The following is a 22,742-nucleotide window of genomic DNA, read 5'->3' on the forward strand; positions in this document are numbered from 1 at the left end:
GTACTGCCTCACACGAGCCACCCGCCTCACACCGGCCGCTCACCCTAAGTGTGCTCCTGTATTCCAAGGCAACCCCACTTGAGCTCGGTGTGAAAATGCCCTTGCATTAATTACCCCCAGTGAGGAGTCTCGAACACGAGACCTCCCGCTCTGATACTACTTTGATGCAGGACAATCCCTTTATCTCATAGCCCATGCCCCACATCGCATGGGTTAGGACTTCGGTTGAATCCCCCTCGTGGGCCCCAAATTACATGGGACCACCTCACATGGGCCGTGCACCCCGAGTGTGCCCCTGCATTCCACAGGCAACCTCACTTGAGCCCGGTGTGAAAATGAGATTGATTAAGTAGGAAGAAAATTTTTAGTTCAATAGAACTTTTTTGGATTGGGAAGTTCTCACAAGACGAATGTTGGATGACATCCTATCTCTCATTGGACTACAATATTGAGACTAGAGAGTTTTCCATAACTTGCAAGTTCACGATCTGATGAAGGACAATTAACCACCTGCTCTAAAAGCTCGAACTTATAGAGTATGGCGAATTAATCCCTTTATCTCATAGCCCAGGCCCCACATCGCATGGGTTAGGACCTCGGTCGAACCCCCCTTGTGGGCCCCACATCACATGGGTACCGCCTCACATGAGCCACTTGCCTCACACGGGCCGCCCACACTGAGTGTCCCCGCTTCTCACAGGCTACCCCACTCGAGCCTGGTGTGAAAATGTCCCTGCATTAATCACCCTTGGTGAGGAGTCTCGAACATGAGACCAAGTTGGCTCTGATACTACTTTGATGTAGGACAATTAACCACATGCTCTAAAAGCTCGAACTTATAGAGAATGGCGAAATAATCTCTTTATCTCATAGCCCAGGCCCCACATCACATGGGTTAGGACTTCAGCCGAACCCCCATTGTGGGCCCCACATCATATGGGTACCGCCTCACATGAGCCACCTGCCTCACACGGGCCGCCCACCCTGAGTGTGTCCCTTCATCCCATAGGCTACCCCACTCGAGCCCGGTGTGAAAATGCCCTTGCATTATGATCCCTTCGTCTTCCTATCATTCTTAATCGATCGTATAATATTCACTGGACCTCCATCAATTACCGACATCTTCAACAAGTAAAAGAACTATATCCTGTTCCTCGTGAGTTATACTCAATCTCTGTAAACACACTTTTTTTGCACCCACCTCTCACACATGGCAACATGACACATATGATTCAGTCTGTTCATCAGGTAGGTCCTACTGTGTAGATTCCTTGCCCTCAAAATAGGCAGGTCTTTTTCATTTGATGGGCCACATATGTATAAAAGAAATCGATAGTTAAAGAATTTAACCATGGACTACCTGATGCTGTAGAGGCCTGAGTTTTGGGCCAGGGCACGGACATGGTGGACCACACCTGATGGATGTCCTAGATCTGGCACATTTGTGCCATGTCGCCCCTCCATTCATCTTATGTTAGCAAGTATGGTTACTCGTGTCTTTGTTTCCCAATTCTGTAGTTTGGCATGCTTGCACTCATGTTCATCTAACTTCATTTGACGCAGGACCGATGCATGAACCAAAGAACATATGAGATCTAGTAGTAAAATTAAGATAATTAATAAAAAACACGAGCATTGCCGTAATCATCACGAATCCCATGAAAACCAAAAGAACATCATGCATGATCCTAGCCTAAGTCACCAACTTCATCACATAAGATCATTAAATAAAACGAAACTGGGATCTAATGGATGTAGGGACATCCAACTAGCATAGGGTATAGTCTATTTCAAAATAGAAAACCTAATACAATTTAGGGTAAAAATTAGGGTTTGGGTAATTTGGGAAAGTAGGAAAATTAAGGATTTTAGGTTTAGGGTTGGGGTTTTGGTAATAGAAGAAAGGGGTTTTGATAAAAGGATGATGGAAAATCAAAAAGGGGCTAGGTGTGGCCGTACGGCCAACCCAAAGGATTCACATGTATGGTTGTATGGTCACACGTGTGGTGTGGGATGGACGGGTTAGGTCAATCAAGGTTTGGGGTTGTGGATAGGTAAAGGAAAGATGGCTTTATGAAATGATGAAGGCTTAGGATTAGAGAATTGAAGAATTCGAAAAAATTACCTTGATGGAGGAGAAGAGAGAAGATGGTGTGGGGATAGATGGAGATTTCGCACCTCCGTTGATGAAGATTAGCCTCGCACCAATCTCCCTTTCAAATCGCATGGAAGTATCTTCAAATCGCATGAAGATGGAAAAAGAAAGCATGAGCTTCTTTCTCTCTCTCTCTCTAATAAAAAAATCCAATGAGGGAGAGGGTTATACGCCCACCCTCTTTTATAGCTTCAAGAAAGTTCAAAAATTACAATAAACACATTGTTTTGTGAATTTTGACAAAAATGGCCATAGCCTAACTAAAATCAACTAAAAACACTCATAATAGCGACCAAACATAACATAAACAAAACTAAATTCTATAAATTGATAAAAGCTGAGAAAAACTAGTGTGGACGATTCACGATCAATGTCCCGATCATGTGATCCAACAGCCCGATCGTCATGTCCCTCCGATCCAATGATCTAGATCACTCCATAAAGTAGCCCATGTGCATCTTTCCAGTGTGGGGTTTTCCAGATGCTCGGGCATGTACATAGGGTCTTCAGCACGATCACAGATACTCACCTAGCCACAGGGAAATCAGTTTGGCCCACCTCCCCCTTTGATACGTACTCAAGGGTGTACATTAAGTGATGTCCTCATCAACTCTCCTCGGCTGAGAAGAGTTCCCCTCTGGCAGACTAAAACTCTTGTAGCACTCCAAAACGTCTGAATCTAAATGCTGTAGCTCGTCCTTTGTAATCTACGTATTTTCTGAAATTGGCCTGTGCTTCTACTTGACAAGGAATTTCTGAAATCCTCCATGTTGAGTGGAAACTGCTTGTGCATCCAGTATGTATTCTATCTGTTCGCTTCGAGCAGGTAAGGAAGGTAAATGTGATTGAAAAGGAGAGGTAGCAATGTCCTAGAGGGGGGGTGAATAGGACAATGCCAAATAATTGAAATAAAAGCGGAATATATAAAGAACACAAAATCTCAATCGCCTAAGTATTGAAAACTTGATTCCAAATAATTCGTAGAACAACCTTCACCTAAAATATTAGGCAGCACAACTTTATTTCACGAATGTCTTTAAAATCAATCTTTCAAACTAGCAAGAGAATATAAAATAATTACAGCATTCACCACAAGAAATAAATAACATCCACCACCAAAAGGAAATAAAGATTCACCCATTGTTTGAATTATCTCCGATATTATCGAAAGATCTCTGATATTTTCGTTATCTCCAGCTTGGTGATACCGATAACATTGGTAGCAATACTGATAACACTAGTAGTATTAGAAATTCCGGGCATCAACAATGTATCTCTAAGTATCGCCAACGTATCGATATTGCTAGTATTTTCGATTGTGTAAATTCTAGGCGTCGCTTATATTGCCAATGTATCGATATTGTCAATATTTTCGACTGCGTAAATTCTAGGTAACACTTGCATTACAAGTGTATCGGCGATATTTCAATAATATTGCCAACGTAGATATATCACAGAAAGTTTGTTTACTAAAAAAAAATTGTATTTCATTTTTTTGTGAGCATATTGTTGTATGTAGTTTTCAATTTGTCGTTGCTAATATTGATAATATCTCAATATTATCATTATCGCAACATGCACGATATCAAGACCACAATCTTTCGTTTCCTTTCCAGTTGTTGATGATTTTTTGGCAAAATATCACGAGTTGCTGATATTCTGCAATATTGATGGATGTTTGGATGGAAGGTTGGATTGTTAGATGGGATGGATGGGATGGTTAATGATGTAGAGCGGGTCGCGGACAGTTACATGGCCAAGATGGATCAGAAAAGGCCTGGTCGACGACAGAAGTGATCCAGACCATCGAACCTTAAATCGGGCGTATCTTCTAATCCGGAATGAGTTACCTGACGTAAAATATATGATTTTGGGGTAGAACGAGCTACTGAAGCCAACCAACCCAGCTACGCCGGGTTGCGCAGCCCGGAATTCGAAAAACCCCTGGATCGACGGTCGTTTCCCTGTTTTAATTTCGTTTTTACTATAAATAGTAAGTTTTAGTTTGATTATAACTCTTCATCCGTCGGGCTTTAGGAGTTGCGCCCAACGTGAAAAGCGCTTAGAATAATTAGAAGAACGGTTTGGTGAAGCCAAATAGGACACTATTTTTGGCCGAAAACCTTGCGCACTAGTAGACATCACGACCGTCTATAAATAGTAAGTTTACTATTTATAGTAAGTCACGGATTCTAGGAGTTTTAGTTGTAGTTTGATTCTGATTTCTTTCCCATTGCTTGGTACCCCTATTTAAAGGGTTGTAAACTCATTTTTATTCATCAATTAATTAATTTTGAATTTATTATAATTTATTCCTATTTCCTGCTTTCTTTCCGCGCAGATTCGAGAAGTCCCTGTGAGGGGTCCTGAGAAGCTCCATGGATTCGGAGTAGTTATCCTCATCACATTCATCCTTACGTCAATTGGTATCAAAGCGAGGATTCCTATTGGACCGATGGCAAACAACGAAGGTATGAATCAAAATCCTGTGGACGGTGATCCAGGGATTCGTTATCTTTTGGAAAGAATGAAAGCTTTCCACCGGGAGAGTCAGTTGACCATACAAGGGCTGCAGGCAACTCTCGACCGCCTTGCGGATATGCTACTTCCGCCCCGAGCCCTAGGCGGTGCTCCACCACCCATGGTGGCTCCGCCACCCATGGTTGCTGTACGACACAACCCCAATTTTCGTAGAGGACTACCAGTGGCAAACCGTAGGGCTACACCAGATGATTCAAGTTCTATTGACGAGGACCTTAATGAGGGTTTTGCTCGACGACCAATCCATGGAAGTGATCATCTAGATCGTGCTGAAAGAGACTATCGAGGTAAGGCTGAACTTCCTAGTTTTAACGGTTTATTACGTATAGAAGATTTTCTCGATTGGCTAGCCGAAGTAGAGAGATATTTTGATTACATGGACGTGCCAGATCATAAAAGGGTAAAATTGGTAGTGTTTAAATTAAAATTTGGTGCTTCTGCATGGTGGGAACAATTACAACTCTCACGAGCCCACCAGAACAAGGCGCCCATCTCATCATGGCCACGGATGAGACGTCTTCTTCGATCTCGATTTCTCCCCAGTGATTATGAGTAGATATTATTCCAGCAATATCAAAATTGCAGACAAGGAAATCGAACAGTCACAGATTACACTGAAGAATTCCAACGGCTGGCTACACGAAACGATCTGTCTGAATCTGAGTCACAGAAGGTGGCACGATTTATAGGTGGGTTGCGACCGACAATTCAGGACCGAGTTTAGATGTACCCAGTCAGGACTGTGGATGAAGCAGTTCAATTGGCGGGTAGGGCAGAAACACAACTTGCAAGAGCTCCTGCTCGTCCATATCCTTCAACTTGACCGCCCATGACGGGTTCCACGCAGGACCCAGTGCTGCCACGAGGAAAAGACCCAGTACCTCAACTTCCTACAATTGCAAACTGTGATATGGGGAGCGGCTCATCCAGACATCAACGTGCAGCACCCACAACAGCGGGTCCGAGTAGGATTCCAAATCCTTATGCTCAGCCAAGGTCGAACAATTGTTACCGCTGTGGCCAACCAGGCCAATTATCAAACACTTGTCCTCAACGTCCCGCAACACACTTGACTATAAACGAAGGGGGCACTGAAGATGAGGCCGTAGAAGAAGACTATCGCTTTGATGAATATGAACAAATCACTAAAGAAATAGCAGGTGACGATGAAATGACGGGCAAGGATTGTGGCTAATTTCTAGTTGTGAGGCGATTGCTGTATGCCCCACGAAAGGAATTACATCCACAACGACACAATATATTTCGTACTCGGTGCACCGTCAATGGAAAGGTCTGTGATGTGATCATAGACAGTGGTAGTAGCGAGAACATCGTCTCAAGAGTAATGGTGGACAAGTTGCGGCTACCAACGATGCAACATCCTTCCCCGTACTCAATTGGCTGGATAAAAAGGGTGAATGAGACCAAGGTAACTGAACAATGCACTATCTCGTTTTCAATTGGCAAAAATTATAAAGATCAAATACTTTATGACGTGGTCTATATGGAAGCTTGTCATATGTTACTCGGTCGACCCTGGCAGTCGGACTGTGATGCGACCCATCGGGGACGAGATAATGTTTATGTATTTGTCAAGGATAGTCGAAAAATAATCCTTGCCCCTATGGCACCAGAGAACCACCCTGAAGCCTCTGAAGTGGAGGGGAGTTCTCTCTTGACCATTCGGGATTTTATGGAGGAATCCAAGGAAACCGGCGAGGTATACGCTGTAGTTGTGAAGGGCGAGGAAGAGGAACCCTCAAACATCCCTCCAAGTTTAAGACTGTTGCTAAACGAATTCAAAGAAGTCTGGCCTGAGGATTTACCTGATGGATTGCCCCCCATGAGGGACATCCAACATTACATAGACCTCGTCCCTGAGGCTACCCTGCTCAATCGCCCTCATTATCGGATGAGTCTGAAGGAGAGATATTTCAGGGGCAAGTGGAGGAATTGATCCGTAAGGGTCTGTTAAGAGAGAGCATGAGCCCATGTGCCGTACCAGCATTATTAACGCCAAAAAAAGATGGAAGCTGGCGCATGTGTGTCGACAGCCTAGCAATCAACAAAATTACCATCAAATATCGGTTTCCAATACCACGGTTGGACGACATGCTCGATATGTTAGAAGGGGCCATGGTGTTCTCTAAACTAGATCTAATGAGCAGGTACCATCAGATTCGTATTCGACTCGGTGATGAGTGGAAGACGGCATTCAAGACTATGGAAGGGTTGTATGAGTGGCTGGTCATGCCCTTCGGCCTATCGAATGCACCAAGTACTTTTATACGTTTGATGAATCAAGTTCTAAAATCGTTCACTGGCTGATTTGTGGTAGTATATTTTGATGACATATTGATATATAGCCAAGATGAGGCGGAGCACAGGAAACATCTCAGGCAGGTGCTACAGGTCCTACAAATTAACACGTTGTACCTCAACTTGAAGAAGTGTAGTTTTTTAACTGACAGCCTGTTGTTTCTAGGATTTGTTGTAACGTCCACAGGCATTCGTGTGGACGATGAAAAGGTGCGAGCTATTAGGGAATGGCCGATCCCGACAAACATTCATGAGGTGAGGAGTTTTCACGGGTTGGCGACTTTCTATCGTTGATTTGTGCGAGATTTTAGCACCATAGTCGCACCTATAACAGATTGCATGAAAAAAGGACCGTTTCAGTGGACCGATAAAGCTGATAAGAGCTTTCATGAGATCAAGCATCGTTTGTCTACAACACCGGTCTTGGTGCTTCCTAATTTCGACAAATTGTTTGAGGTTGATTGTGATGCTTCATACGTCGGAATTGGAGGAGTATTATCACAGGAAGGCAGGCCGGTAGCCTTCTATAGCGAGAAGCTCAGCGAAGCCCGAAAGAAGTGGTCGACTTATGAGCTTGAGTTGTACGCAGTTGTTCAGGCGCTGCGACATTGGCGACATTATCTGATTCAAAGAGATTTTGTTTTGTACACTGACCATCGAGCATTAAAGTTTATTAATAGTCAGACTAACGTGAATCGTGTGCATGCTAGATAGGTTGCGTTTTTACAGGAATTCACGTTCGTTCTGAAGCACAATTCAGGGCAGCAGAATAAGGTGGCTGATGCACTTAGCCGTCGTGCATCACTACTAGTTACAATAAGCAACGAGGTAGTCGGCTTCGACTGTCTCAAGGAGCTGTATGCCGAGGATGAGGACTTCAAAGATTCTTGGATGAAGTGTCAAGAAGGTCACCCCAGTGACCTTCATATACAGGACGATTTTCTCTTCAAAGTGAATCGATTGTGCATCCCTCATAGTTCTCTGAGGGAGCAGGTTATTCAGGAGATGCATGGAGGTGGCCTTGGTGGACACCTGGGGCGAGACAAGACGCGAGCTCTTGTGGAAGAGCGGTATCACTGGCCGCAGTTAGTACGCGATGTGGGAAAAGTCGTACAATGTTGTCATATTTGTCAGACCTCCAAGGGGCAATCTCAGAATACGGGCCTCTACACCCCGTTACCTGTTCCTGACGGTCCTTGGGAGGATTTATCAATGGACTTCGTGCTTGGTCTCCCACGAACACAACGTGGCATGGATTCGGTGTTCGTGGTGGTAGATCGTTTCTCCAAGGTGGCGCACTTTATCCCATGCAAGAAGACTCTCGATGTAACACACGTGGCGAATTTATTTTTCAGGGAGGTCGTACGGCTACACGGGGTCCCCAAGACCATTACTTCCGATCGTGACACGAAGTTCATTAGCCACTTTTGGCGGACTTTATGGAATCGATTCGATACACGACTTCAATTCAGCAGTGCTTACCATCCACAGACTGATGGGCAGACTGAAGTTGTGAATCGTACATTGGGAAACCTCCTTCGTTGTATTTCAGGAGAAAAACCGAAGCAGTGGGATTTGGCCTTGTCTCAAGCAGAGTTTGCATTCAATAACATGGTGAACCGTTCGACAGGGAGATCATCGTTCCAGATTATCTACGGATGAGTGCCTCGCCACACACTTGACTTGGTCCCTCTGCCCAAGCACCTAGGCATTAGCATTGCAGCAGAACATATGGCAGACAAGATCATGGGCATCCATGCAGAAGTGCAGACCAAGCTACATGCCTCGAACGAGAAGTACAAAGAACAAGCGGACAAGCATCGGCGACAAAAAGTGTTCGAGGTGGGCGGCCGTGTTATGGTCCATTTGCGTAAAGAGAGATTTCCGATCGGAACGTACAACAAGTTGAAAAATAAGAAGATTGGACCGGTACCAATCATCCGAAAGATCAATGACAACGCTTATGTTGTTGATCTTCCAGATGACATGGCAATCTCACAGACTTTCAATGTCGCGGACCTGACCGAGTATCATGAACCAGAACATGACGAGAACTCGAGGACGAGTTCTTTTGAAGTGGAGGAGAGTGATGTAGAGCGGGTCGCGGACAGTTACATGGCCAAGATGGATCAGAAAAGGCCCGGTCGACGACAGAAGTGATCCAGACTATCAAACCTTAAATCGGGCGTATCTCACAATCCGGAATGAGTTATCAGACGTAAAATATATGATTTTGAGGTAGAATGAGCTACTTTAGCCAACCAACCCTGCCATGACGGGTTACCCAAGCCGGATTTGCAAAATACCGGCAGATCAACGGTTGTTTATTTTAATTTCGTTTTTACTATAAATAGTAAGTTTTAGTTTGATTATAACTCTTCATCCGTCGGGCTTTAGGAGTTGCGCCCAACGTGAAAAGAGCTTATAGAATAATTAGGAGAACAGTTTGGTGAAGCCAAATAGGACACTTACTATTTTTGGCCGAAAACCTTGCGCACTAGTAGACATCACGGCCGTCTATAAATAGTAAGTTTACTATTTATAGTAAGTCACGGATTCTAGGAGTTTGAGTTGTAGTTTGATTCTGATTTCTTTCCCATTGCTTGGTACCCCTATTTAAAGGGTTGTGAACTCGTTTTTATTCGTCAATTAATCAATTTCGAATTTATTAGAATTTATTTCTATTTACTGCTTTCTTTCCTCGTGGATTCGAGAAGTCTCTGTGAGGAGTCCAGAGAAGCTCCGTGGATTCGGAGTAGTTATCCTCATCACATTCATCCCTGCGTCAGTTAAGCTGTTTCTTACAACGACACATGCTTTTAAACCCCTATTAAATGGAAACTTACTATGTATACATTCTTTTTGCAAACTTTTTATTCTAACTATGAAAATATGTGTCTTTTAGCATCTCCTGAAGTTTCACTGAAAATTCTACCGTTTTTCCCATGTTTTCCCACATTTCTGGTTATCAACGATATTATTGGCAATATCGATATTGTTTCTATATCCCCAACTAGCGAAACTTGTAGCGATATCGATACTTCAAACACTGGTTTTGACAGTTTACCTTAACAACCGTATACAGTTCCTTGTGATTTTCACGGGCTCACTACAATAAAACTCCTTTTGTGATTTTGACGGGCTATCACAAATAAAAACCCACTTTGTGATTTTCACGGGCTATCACAAATCAATCTATTGAGATTTTCACAGGCTATCTCAGAAAAACCAAAAATGAAATAAAGTAAATATCGTGCTTATCTTCAAACATAGATTCGAAGATGCAGTAGAAGCTTGTAGCCTAGGAACTTCTTTCTTGAATGTAGAGGAGGCAATATTTGCTCGAAAGGAAGAGTATAGGGTTCTAAAGATATTTAGAAATGAAAAACCCAAATGCTACTTGATTCAATTCTCTTAGATCTCAAAAGGAGTATAGAGTCCTTTTTAGAATAAGATTGAAATGATCTTTGAGAAAGGGAATGAAATAAGCTAAAAATAAATTATAAATACCACACTATTAGCTTGCTAAGGACTTGAGCTTCTCTCTCACTTGTTGAAGGTTTATAGTGATTTTTTGTTGTAGTTTAGAATGAGAGAAGGCCTCTATTTATAACCAAAGATATTGGAAATTCGTCTAGCCTAAGAATAGCTTCGGCTGGCCGGATTCCACCGGATTTGTTCCGACGACTATCGGATTGCGCAAGATAAGATTTATCCAAAATTCGGTTGGCTCGAGGTCAAATTCGGCTGGCCGAATTCCTGCGAATTCCAAAGAAATGCATTACTAGAATTTGACCTGAACTTCACTTGGGCTGGCCGAATTTCAAGTTAGGTTAGCCGAACCAAAAGTTGGGCTTCGAATTTCCAACAGAATTTGTTATTTTGCCCGAACTTAAAGTTAGGTTAGCCGATGAAGTTAGGCTGGCTGAACTCCAAAGTCAAAACACTATTAAAACCCGAAACAAAAATTCATTAAAACCCGAAACAAATGAATTTTTGAAAGAGCCTAACCTAAAGTCTTTATAGGGTTATACCACCCGTGTTTTAGCAAATACATGGAATAACTTGTCTTGAACTTTGACTTAATTTTGTCTTGAAATCGGGCAACGATTACTTGAGACAATATGCCGATCTTGAGCTATTCTTCAGACATGTAGAGTAGTTGTGATTCCGTTGTGATTCCAAACTTGCAATTTGACTTGTAACACTTTTGTCGTACGAAATTTGACAATCAATGTGAGGTAAACATATAAGCACTTACAGTGGTAATGACTCGGATGATTGGTCAGGTAGGGGCCATGGATTTGGGACTTGGTCATGATCTATGGGAGGGTCTGTGGATGGATCGAAAGGTGAAGTAGCAGGACCCTTCTATTTTACTAGATCTTCAACATTAAAAGTAGAACTAATTCCCATGGTAGGTGGAAGAGTCTACTACATATGCATTAGGACCCAGTTTTTGCATTGTTTTGTATGGTCTTGCGCTACGCGCTTGTAACTTTTTAATAGCCCCATGTGGGAACCGTTTAGGCCTCATACAAACCATGACATAATCTCCTACTTGGAATTCATGAAACTTGGGATGAGAATTAACAAACAATTTGTATTTTTCATTACTTACATTAAATCGCTTCTTGATCTCACTATGCAACTCATGTATGTGATGTGCAAACTCATGTGCGGACTCAGATGGCCTATGGGACACAGACATGGGTATGAGATCTACAAGTTTCCTAGGTTTGTAGCCATGCATAACTTCAAATGGACTCATGCATATGGACCTATTGTATGCTAACTCGGCTATAGGCAAAACGGTATTCCAAGTTCGGACGTGATCACCCACAAGACATCTAATCAGATTTCCAAGACTCCTATTGACAACTTCAATTTGACCGTTTGTTTGAGGGTGATGCAGATGAAAATTGAAGCCTTGTCCCCATCATGTGCCAAAGTGTCTTCCAAAAATAGCTCATAAAGCGTACATCACGATTATACACCATGGTCTTAGGCAGACCATGTAAACGTACTACCTTTCCAAAGAAAAGCTTAGCCACATTGGAGGCATCTAACGTTTTCGAGCACGGAATGAAATGGGCCATTTTGGAAAAACAGTCCACAACCAAAAATACAGAATCATGTTTCTTGATAGTTTTCGATAAGCCCAACATGAAATCCATACTAATATCCTGCCACCAAGCATGGGGTACTGGCAAAGGCGTATACAATCCTGTATTTTGTTTCCTCTGCTTTGCTAGTTGACAAGTCCTGCACTGCCCAATAATCTTGGCTACATCCCGCTTGAGAGTTGGCCAATAAAATCTATCCTTCACAGGGGCAATGGTCTTGTCACTCCCCAAATGACCGGCTACCCCTCCTGCATGAAGTTCCCAAACTAGGAAATCACGAAGGGAGGTATGGGGAATGCAGAGTCTGTAACCTTTAAATAGGAACTCATTGATGATGGCAAACCCGCGATTATCAGTCGATTAACCATCTCGTAGTGATGCATACAAATCTCCAAAGTCTGGGCATGTAGGATACTCTTTCAGCCGATCAAACCCAGTCACTTCCACTCTCATACTTTGGAGAAGCACCACCCGACGACTAAGGGCATTGGCAGGTTTGTTCTCAACCACAGCTTTATGTTTAAAAACGAAAGAGTATTCTGGAAGAATTGGACTCATTTAGTATGCCTAGGGTTTAGTTTCTTATGGGAGTTGAGATAACGTAAGGTTTCATGGTCAGAGAACACGACAAATTCTTGTGGTAATATGTAATGCCGCCAATGGTGCAAGGACTGGACAACCGCATAGAATTCTTTGTCATAGGTGGAATATCGTTGCTTTGCTTCATTCAACTTTTCAGTAAAATAAGCAGCGGGGTGCCCTTCCTAACTGAGCACGCCACCTATACCTCACCCCAGATGCATCACACGCAACCTCAAAGACTTTAGAAAAGTCTGGAAGGCACATGACGGGGGTTCACTCATCTTGGCCTTAATCTTCTTAAAAAGTTTTAGAGGCAGCTTTAGTCCATACAAACTCCCCTTTCTTGATGCAATTTGTGATAGGAGTCATAATGGAGCTAAATCCTCTAATGAACTGCCTATAAAAAGTTGCCAAGCCATGAAAGTTTCGCACCTCATGAATATTGCGCGGTTCGAGCCATTCAACTAAGGCCCGGACTTTCTCGGGGTCCGCTTTCATGCCCTCAGATGATATGATGAACTGTAAGAAGATAATGCTCTTTGACACAAATGTGCACTTCTTAAGGTTGGTATATAACTTTTCAGTTTTGGGGACCCCACAAACTTGCCTTAGATGGTGGAGGTGTTGTTCCTTTGATATGCTGTAGATAAGAATGTCATCAAAATACACCACAAGGAACTTACTAATAAAAAGGTCTCAACACTTGGGTCATCACTCTCATAAATGTGCTCGGGGCACTAGTCAAGCCAAAGGGCATGACTAGCCACTTGTATAGCCCATCCTTCGTCTTGAAGGCTGTCTTCCACTCATCTCCTGGGCGTATACGTATTTGGTGATATCCGCTCTTAAGGTCAATCTTCGAAAAGATTGTGGCACCCACCATCATGTCTAACATATCATCAAAACGCGATATGGGAAACCGGTACTTGACATTGATTTTATTGATGGCTTGACTGTCTACACACATGCGCCACGTGCCATCTTTCTTGGGCATGAGAAGAGCCGACACGACACATGGACTTAAACTCTCTTGAATGAAACCCTTTTGGAGGAGCTCATCTACTTGCCTCTTCAACTCCGTATGCTCTGCAGGGTTCATAAGATAATGATGAAGGTTTGGTAGAGTCGACCTAGAGACAAGATCAATGGCATACTGAATGTCCCTCATGGGTGGAAGCTCATCTGGTAGGTCTTTCGGAAATATATCGTGAAACTTATCCATAATTGGCTTCACCTCAAGGGGTCCCTCTACATTAACCTCGGGTGTAACTTCTCTCGCCACTAAGGTGCATACCATCGAATCCACCATAGTCTCTCTCTCAAACTCCTCGGCGTTGATTACATGGAGAGACTTAGGTTGGGATTTTCTCTTATCCCTTGGGTTACCCAACTTTCCCTCAGTTTTCTTCTCCGCATTGCTTTTTGGTGGGCGAGGAACCAAATATATCTTTTTGCCTTGATTTATAAATGAACATACATTTGAGCGGCCGTATATCGTCACGTCGTGGTCAAATAGCCGAGGCCATCCCAAAATGATGTGTCCAACGTCTACAGGTAAGACGTCGCACCACAACGAATCTGAATAGGATTTAAAATTAATGGGCACGAGATATCGCTGGGTAATAGGTATGGACGATGCATCAACACATGACACTCTATAGGATTGAGGGTGCGGTTCAGGTTTCAATCTCAAACGGGACAAAGTGCTAGTGGAGACTACATTGGTACAACTGCCACTATCGACGATCACCTTACAATTCTTCTCTTCACCTTTTGCATAGGTGTAAAATATCGTAGTCCGACGCCAATCATCATTTTCCTTAGCATCGGTCAAGGCACACCTGACTAGTGCAAGTGGTGTGGTATCTTCTTCTTCTACTTCATCACTAGCACCATTGATGTTGGGTTGATAAAATTCTTTTTTAAAATCGCCCTGTTCATCTTCTTCTTCCTCACCATCGTCAATTACCAGGGCTTTGTTCCTCTCTTTCGAGGGACATTGATGTGCGAAGTGACCAATTTCATGGCAATTGAAGCATCGTGTTTGCTCACCTCCCATAGATCTAACGCTTGCTATCTATTTTCCTTTGACATCTCTAGGGTTGGGTCGGGACCCAATTTGGAGTCTAGATTGACTCCTCATGTTAGGCTTAGCCCCTTGAGAGTAAGTCTTGACACTTGGATCCTGAGAGTCATAACGCTTTCCAACTGGTGCCTTGAGGTAGTGTTCAATGTCTTGCACCAGTTAGTACATGTGCTCCAATGTACCAACATCACGAGAATAAAGTTTTGATGGGGACATCACGCGCACACGCACACGCCCCCCGCCCCCCTATGTACCTACGCAAGGAGGACTCCATCGTCGATCTGGATTGATGACGACATCCAGGGAGGGCCTCTAACTAGAAGACGGAGTTTTGGTTCATTGGAGTGGGCCTGATAGTCAAGTAAAGCCCATCATGAGATCTCATGATCGTGACCCACTAGTCTGATTAATCTCATATTTTAGGTTTTGCTTATTAATGTTATTTAGAGTATCATGGATGGTTTAGATTTCTTTGATTAGTTTTTATTTTTGTTTACTTCATCGCTAAGTAATAGGTTGCGCATATTGTGTGAGTTTTGGGTATAGGGTTTTCCTATAAATAGGCACCCCTTGTAGGTTTTTTTTCTTCTCATTGAAGCTTAATAAAAATTCTGCGTTTTTTACTCCGAGTTCTCGAGTTGTGGAAATCCAATTGGGTGCGAAGCCCTCCCTTCATCGAAGGGTTAACTACCGTGGTGTGAAGCCACATCGATCCCGATTCGCTCCCATCCTCTACTATCTCTATTCCCATCTCCTACCACCATCCGCGCTTCAAATCTGTCCGTTATTGCAACAATTTTTCTCTTTACAGCAGAATTCCAGATTCTGGCCCTACAGGAGGGCTGAAACTTCGGCGGAGCACCACGCACAGACCGTGCATTCAATCGACGCGAAACTTGGGAGTTTTGAAGCCCTTCCTTGGCCGACCAAAGCCAAGGAGGCGCTTTCCGCGTTCGGCGCCCCCTCACACATGTGGTCAGACCCCTGCGCACGTGCGATAGGCCTGGCCCGCTGTCCGCGCGCGGGGATTATCTTCAGGTTCAGATTTCCGCATATTTTACTCCTCTCATACTTATTATCCCTAATCCTAACCCTAGATTGCATTACTTTCAATTTATTTGCCCCTTTTCTTACCCTAGAGTTCTCTGAATTGGAATTGGTGAATCCCTTGGATTAGGGACTGATTGTTGTGCATGTGTGGATGATTTTTACTTCCCTTTGAGTATCGTTTGGTCCATAATTTTACTGATCCAGCCCTAGCCTGTGTAGGCCTGGACCCGCACAGATTCCCCTTGCTTGAATGTTTGAACTTTTGTGTGGGATGTGGAATTTCATATGATTGTTTCTGAATTAGTATAATCTAAAGCCTGAGATCTTGCATATCATATTTAATATTCATGTCCTGCATCAAGTTCTCGTTGGATCTCAAATTGGAGGCCCATCTTGAAACTGGATAATGTAACCATTGGGTCCTCCTCAATGTCACATTGCATCATGTACTCCTCAAACCTAGCAATGTAATCTGGCATGGCACAATCATGGATTCCTGGTGCAAAGCCTACTACTGGTCTAGGAGCCTCTGACGATAAGAAAGAGGGAGATACTTTCCTTTAATGATCTCTTTCATCTTGACCCAGTGTGCAACTGTGGGCTCTCCTTTCCTTTCAATTTTATGCTCCACGTTGGTCCATAAAAGTTTGGCCTAGCCCACCAACTTCATCTTGGAAAATCTCACTCGACGGGCATCAGACGTATCATACTACTCAAAATAGTGGTCTATGTCTCCCAACCAATCAAGGAATGCTTTGGGGTTCAGGCGACCATCAAAATTGGGGGCATCAACTTTCACACCGTTCATGACTTGTGCATCTGGATCATAACGGTCATAACGATCCTCACGTGGCGGTGGCACGTGTGCTTGACTACAGCCAACGCCTTGGCCATGACCATGCTCTTGCCTATCAACTTGGTCTTCAGCCTGAGATTGAACATCTTCCCCAGTGTCAGGGTTTTCCTGTAAGGAGGCTTCGAGTTGATTGACGTGTGCATTGGTCGCGGTTAATTGAGTGGCAGTGGTTCTGTTGTGCGCTTCAATGGTTGTTAGACGATTGTTGATAGCATTAAGGGCCTCGGCAATATGCTCTTGATTCATTATGGGTTGTAGACCAAAACCACGTCCCAAACGAGTGGGCATACACAAGGAAACTCTAAAAGGAAACCCTAAATGTGACTCTAACCTAGATGCACACCAAAATCCTATATGGCCTAGATCTATATGGGAACTCAACAAACCTAGAAAAAGGGCCGACTAAACTAAAAAAAAAGATTTGAGTAAAGGGGTTTTGTAGAAAATTTTCACTACAAAAAAAGGATTGATGATAGACTAACGTACATTAAAACTGTTCTTTGCTACCAAATTTGACACAGGACCGATGCATGAACCAAAGAACATATGAGATCTAGTAGTAAAATTAAGATAATTAATAAAAAACACAAGCATTGCCGTAATCATCACGAATCCCATGAAAACCAAAAGAACATCATGCATGATCCTAGCTTAAGTCACCAACTTCATCACATAAGATCATTAAATAAAACAAAACTAGGATCTAATGGATGTAGGGACATCCAACTAGCATAGGGTATAGCTTATTTCAAAATAGAAAACCTAATACAATTTAGGGTAAAAATTAGGGTTTGGGTAATTTGGGAAAGTAGGAAAATTAAGGATTTTAGGTTTAGGGTTGGGGTTTTGGTAATAGAAGAAGGGGTTTTGATAAAAGGATGATGGAAAGCCAAAAAGGGGCAAGGTATGGCCGTACGGCCAACCCAAAGGATTCACGCGTGTGGTTGTACGGTCACACGTGTGGTGTGGGATGTACGGGTTAGGTTGATTAGGGTTTAAGATTGTGGGTAGGTAAAGGAAAGATGGGTTTATGAAATGATGAAGGCTTAGGATGATAGAATCAAAGAATTTAAAGAAAATACCTTGATGGAGGAGAAGAGAGAAGAGGCGCGGGGATAGATGAAGACCTCGCACCTTCGTTGATGAAGATTAGCCTCACACCAATGTCCTTTCCAAATCGCATGGAAGTATCTTCAAATCGCATGAAGATGGAAGAAGAAAGCATGAGCTTCTCTCTCTCTCTCTCTCTCTCTCTCTCTCTCTCTCTCTTAATCATAAAATCCAATGAGGGAGAGGGTCACATGCCCACTCTCTTTTATAGCTTCAAGAAAGTTAAAAAATTACAATAAACATCCCATTTTGTAAATTTTGACGAAAATAGCCCTTGCCTAACTAAAATCAACTAAAAACACTCATAATAGCGTTCAAACATAACATAAACAAAACTAAATACTATAAATTGATAAAAGCTAAGAAAAACTGGTGTGGACAATCCACAATCAATGTCCCAATCATGTGATCCAACGGCCCGATCGTCACGTCCCTTCGATCCAACGGTTTGGATCACTCCATAAAGTAGCCCATGTGCATCTTCCCAGTTTGGGGTCTTCTAGATGCTCGCACATGCTCATGGGGTCTTCAGCACTATCACGGATACTCGCCTAGCCACAGGGAAATCGCTGTGGCCTGCCTCCTCCTCTAATACGTACGCAAGGGTGCACGTGAAGTGATGTCCTCATCATCATCTCTGAGGAAAAGCCCATTGAAACCGTTAGATCCTGGATAGCCCTTGGTTTATCTCACGAATAGATAGCTTTTGGCCCAATGGCAGTGTACCTGTGGGTTTCAATTACAACCTGTCAATTCATCAACACAATATTACAGTGGGTGCCCGTCTGATCCACAGCAGCAGCAAGGGATATCTATACTTCCATTACTTGGACTTTTTGAGCTGTATCAGCCAAGGTGGAAGGTCTATCAAAAAACTTTTGCTATCACATTCAATCTTGATTCCCCAAGAAGCCACAAAACCGGTCCAATAACTGCCCTTTTTATTTTCTACCACTGCCCATTTTTAATCAGTCCTTGTGAGATGATTCCGATTATTCCATATTCAAGAAGTGAATAATTAAAGTTAACTGGATACCTAAACTGGCTAAAGAAGAAAGCACTATATTAATCAGTGGAAGAATAATCTAAAAACAAATGGTTGAAGATCTCACCTGATTCCTCAAAAAAGGACGTGATGGCTGACATCCAGGTTTCTCTTAGAAGCATGATCATCATCATCGTTAGAATCCTATCCCTAATGAAAAAGAAAAAGTATGTAAAATAGAAAGTTCCACTTACTTTCCAGCATGCATGGAGTTGTTTCCAGCAGCCATCGCATTTTCTTGAAGCATTTAGAACTAATGATTAAGGAAAAGATGTTATATGTCACCTCACCTTTGGATGCTTCTTTCAGTTGCTGTAGTGCCGGTTCCTGAACCTAAATTGCTCTGTTGCTTTACTCTCACTTCATATCATGATAACCAGCATCATTACAAAAACACTCAGAATGTCGATTTTCAAAAGCTAAAATTAAATGCTTCTATATCATTAAACTATCATTCAGAAAACTTTGTTGAGCGAGGGAGGGCACATACGCATAATAACCGACCTATGCTCTCACCTAAATAATAAACCATATAGGCAATGTGTTCTATACACTTGCGTATATTGTTTATTATTTGGGTGAGATTATAGTTGGGTTATTATGCTTATGTGTTCTTCTTCTTCTTCTTCTTCTTCTTCTTCTCTCTCTCTCTCTCTCTCTCTCTCTCTCTCTCTCTCTCTCTCTACAAGCATGAGATTGGGAGCAAGAATTTTGTATATTTACAGTGGGACCTATTCTTACAATGTGCCAGAGATTTCCACCAACCTCCTTGTTTATATCTCCATGCACTTAACAGTGGCTCAAGTGAGCTTTGTATGTTACAATTCAACCATGTCTATTTTATTCTTTTTCCTTGGAAGAATCATGCAAGTTTTGCAAGCAGGTTCTGAATTGGATGGAAGATTCTGGAATTCAACCTTCACTTGAAATGTATCGCAAGGTCTTCTCCCATGCCTGCAAAGATAATAGTACGGAGTACACTGCTCTCATCCAAGAAAAAATAGGTACACTTCTTTTTCCATAATGAAAGAACTCAATCTTTCTTCTAGTAAATGGTCCAAGAATCTATTTTTTATTTGGATGGCTGTAATTATATACTAATTACCACTGAACTAGATACCAGTTTGAGTTTGTTACATCTTGCTGTGTGTGCACGCATTTTAATGTCTACTATCTATATGCTAGAGCTTTGCTAAACCAAACACGCATGTATAAGTCAGATGTTGCACACACCACCACATCTGCCAGCATGGCAGACAAGTGAACTATTGACGCTGTCCATCAGGTGTACCTCACCGTGCAGGAATTGCTGCCCAAGGATAAAGTTGGTCCATTCAGAGGTGTGCCATGATACTAAAGGTGACAGGTTAGAAAACTCGGTACACTGTTTTCTTAATTGTGGCCCACCTGACTGGTGGATTGGCCTAATTCTTCGGATAGGGAATCTGCAGAGTGGTACCCTTCTATTGAATGGCTTGGATATCACACCTGTCCGACTCTCCTTGGCAGACATGGTGGTGTGTGCATTGGCTCACTTGTACACACGTATGGGCTTAACAAAGCTTTTATGCACTATATTTAGGTGAACCTAGTACACAAGAACAAAAAAGAAAAAAAAAAAGAACCGAGTGCCTTGGGTATTGCCCGCTATGCCACGTGTGAGAAGTGACTTGTGAGTGACAAAAGGGATTTCACTTAGCATTCCTGAACATGATATCTATATGCAGCTTCCGACCTGTTATTCCCGAATTTCATTTCCGTTGGATATCTGCAGAAAAGTTGAAGAGGAAAGTTGTGTAAAGGCATCACAAGGAGCTGCAGTTGTGCTATACACATCCCATTGCTTGACAAACCAAAGGGCAAAGCTAGCAAGGGTGGATCCATGTCCCTCTCTGGAGAACGATATTCCTACTTTAATTGCATCAGTCACAAATGGAAGGATCAAATTGGAAAGCTCGACATTTGCACAAAGCTCAATCAAGTATTTGTATGTACACATTGTAGGAATTGTATATGTTTTTTTGGCCGTGATTTTTGGCATATTTTGAGTAAGATTCATACTGTAGAATTTAATTAAGGTTTCGTTTGGTAATAATTTCTTTAAATTTTTTGTCAGGAGACAACTGGGGCCCATGGTGCCACATCAGCAGAGCCTACCTTGTTTTGCAGGATGTTTCATCCATAAGAGGATAAATAGAGCCCCCTGTGCCCATTCTCTGATTTATCTGATTCTGAAAGGAGCTTCCACAAAATGGCAGAGGTGCTGCCATGTGGCGCCTGTGGACCCAGATGTCTCTCGACAAAAATATTGGGAACCATTACAAGATGAAGCTTGAGAGACTCAAAATTGTTTTCTAATAAAGTGAGTAGAGCCTTGTCTGGCCAATTGGGGCTATTGCTGTAGACTTGGTAAGGCTTGGTTGTTACTTGTTACTCACTTTTCATTTTGCAGTTGTTCCTGTGTGACTTCTTTGTTCCCCCCTGCTTTTCTTTTCTATTCATTTGTTCCACCACATCCTACATGATGACTTGTTCTGCCAGTTCACAGGTTCTTAGTCTACATAATAAATCTCTCTATTCGTTCATCAAGCTTTAATTACTGATCTTGCCTTCAGCTTTCCTACAAAATTCGCGGTGTATTTGGATGCCTTATCAATCTGACTTGCAATAACAAGTCAAGGGTGAGTTTGGATGTGCTACAAAATTTAATTCCAGTGATCATTGTAATAAATTTGAAATAACCAAATTGTAATTTCCTTAGCTTTCTTATTTAATGTCTGGGCTCAAATTTCTAGCACTTTATTTCAAGCTGGGCTTTAAACAAACATAACCAGATTTCGACTTCCTTCCCTGTCATTCATACGAGGGGCTGATCTCCAATTTTCATTTCTGATACATTAAAGTAGGACGTCAAAGGCAATCGATAGGAACGTAGGCTGCTTATTCATTTCGATAGGTTATGTCATGCCTTTGTAAACTGAATTTCCACAATTCAATTCATGTGTGCATCAAATGCAGCATAAGTTCTAAATCACTCTAGACAAAATTTGGCAATATTAATTGATTATCAGCTAGGCAATGATCTGAGTTGTTGAAACTACAAATACTGGCTGTGCTAATCATATGGCGTCTTAGTATTGTTATTCTGGCCAAATAATCTCTGCATTCGGTACTAGCCAATACATTGCCTAGAATTATAATTCATGCACTCTCCGCAGTCGGCACTTTGCAAATACTTTGCCTAACATTATAGTTCATGCATTGTTCTTACAAGGGATGAATTTCTGATCTTGTCTTCAACTTCCTAATTCATTTAACTTTCTAAATCAGTTTAGGGCCTATTTGGATTCGCGTATAAGGGTGTATTGTATCGTATTAACGGGCTTGAAATACATTATACAGTGTTTGGTTTGGAGTTGAGATCCGTGGAACACCATGCGTGCAAATACATCGTTTATTTAAAAAATCACAGGGACTGTAGTGTATTGTCAGACGTCTCTGTTGCCGTCAATACAGCCTATTCAAGGCGCTATATTCGCGTGCGATAGAGGATCAGTATGTTGCAGAGAGTTTTTTTTTTCTAAGGAGGACGTGAGATTTCTACTCCAGTAGTTGATTAGATCATCTCCAACTTTCTGCATGTGGCCATTCAGCTGAGAAGGTTCCCTCTCTAAAGGCTGATTTCAAAATACAGTGGGCAGGATACACTTCTTACCACGTTGCAGGTTGCAAATTGGGCATTTGCACACCGGATCGTCCGACAGAAAGTACTTTATCATGGAGTTTTTTGTGTGACTTTCAAATCGGGTGGAAAATCCGATCACATATGCTTGAACGTAAATGAGATTTTTTTTTTCAGTGTTTTTTTTTAA

General features: G+C 42.4%; 1 protein-coding gene and 1 long non-coding RNA gene across 10 annotated transcripts in view; one reads left to right on the forward strand and one right to left on the reverse strand.

Moving 5' to 3' along the window:
- LOC131225884 (pentatricopeptide repeat-containing protein At2g41720) overlaps nucleotides 1-22,742 on the forward strand; it is a 108,271-nt gene that overhangs the window by 68,363 nt on the left and 17,166 nt on the right. For 3 of the 9 annotated variants that reach the window (XM_058221487.1, XM_058221483.1, XM_058221488.1), the window contains 3 exons: nucleotides 19,754-19,874; nucleotides 20,156-20,236; nucleotides 20,645-21,265. The exons of 1 other annotated variant lie outside the window; for it this stretch is intronic. In XM_058221487.1, the coding sequence (XP_058077470.1) occupies nucleotides 19,754-19,874; nucleotides 20,156-20,193 (159 nt within the window). In that variant the 3' untranslated portion in view covers nucleotides 20,194-20,236; nucleotides 20,645-21,265. Of the gene's footprint in view, nucleotides 1-19,753; nucleotides 19,875-20,155; nucleotides 20,237-20,644; nucleotides 21,266-22,742 lie in introns of those variants that run through there. 5 more of the 9 variants (XR_009161601.1, XR_009161602.1, XR_009161600.1 and 2 more) reach the window with 4 other exon arrangements.
- LOC131225886 (uncharacterized) lies at nucleotides 17,742-19,328 on the reverse strand. Its single transcript, XR_009161603.1, has 3 exons — nucleotides 19,161-19,328; nucleotides 18,552-19,020; nucleotides 17,742-18,462 (listed from the first exon to the last, which is right to left on the reverse strand). It is a non-coding gene; the product is annotated as an uncharacterized LOC131225886 (long non-coding RNA).

Source organism: Magnolia sinica, chromosome 14 (assembly GCF_029962835.1).
Source record: "Magnolia sinica isolate HGM2019 chromosome 14, MsV1, whole genome shotgun sequence".
Classification (NCBI taxonomy): domain Eukaryota; kingdom Viridiplantae; phylum Streptophyta; class Magnoliopsida; order Magnoliales; family Magnoliaceae; genus Magnolia; species Magnolia sinica.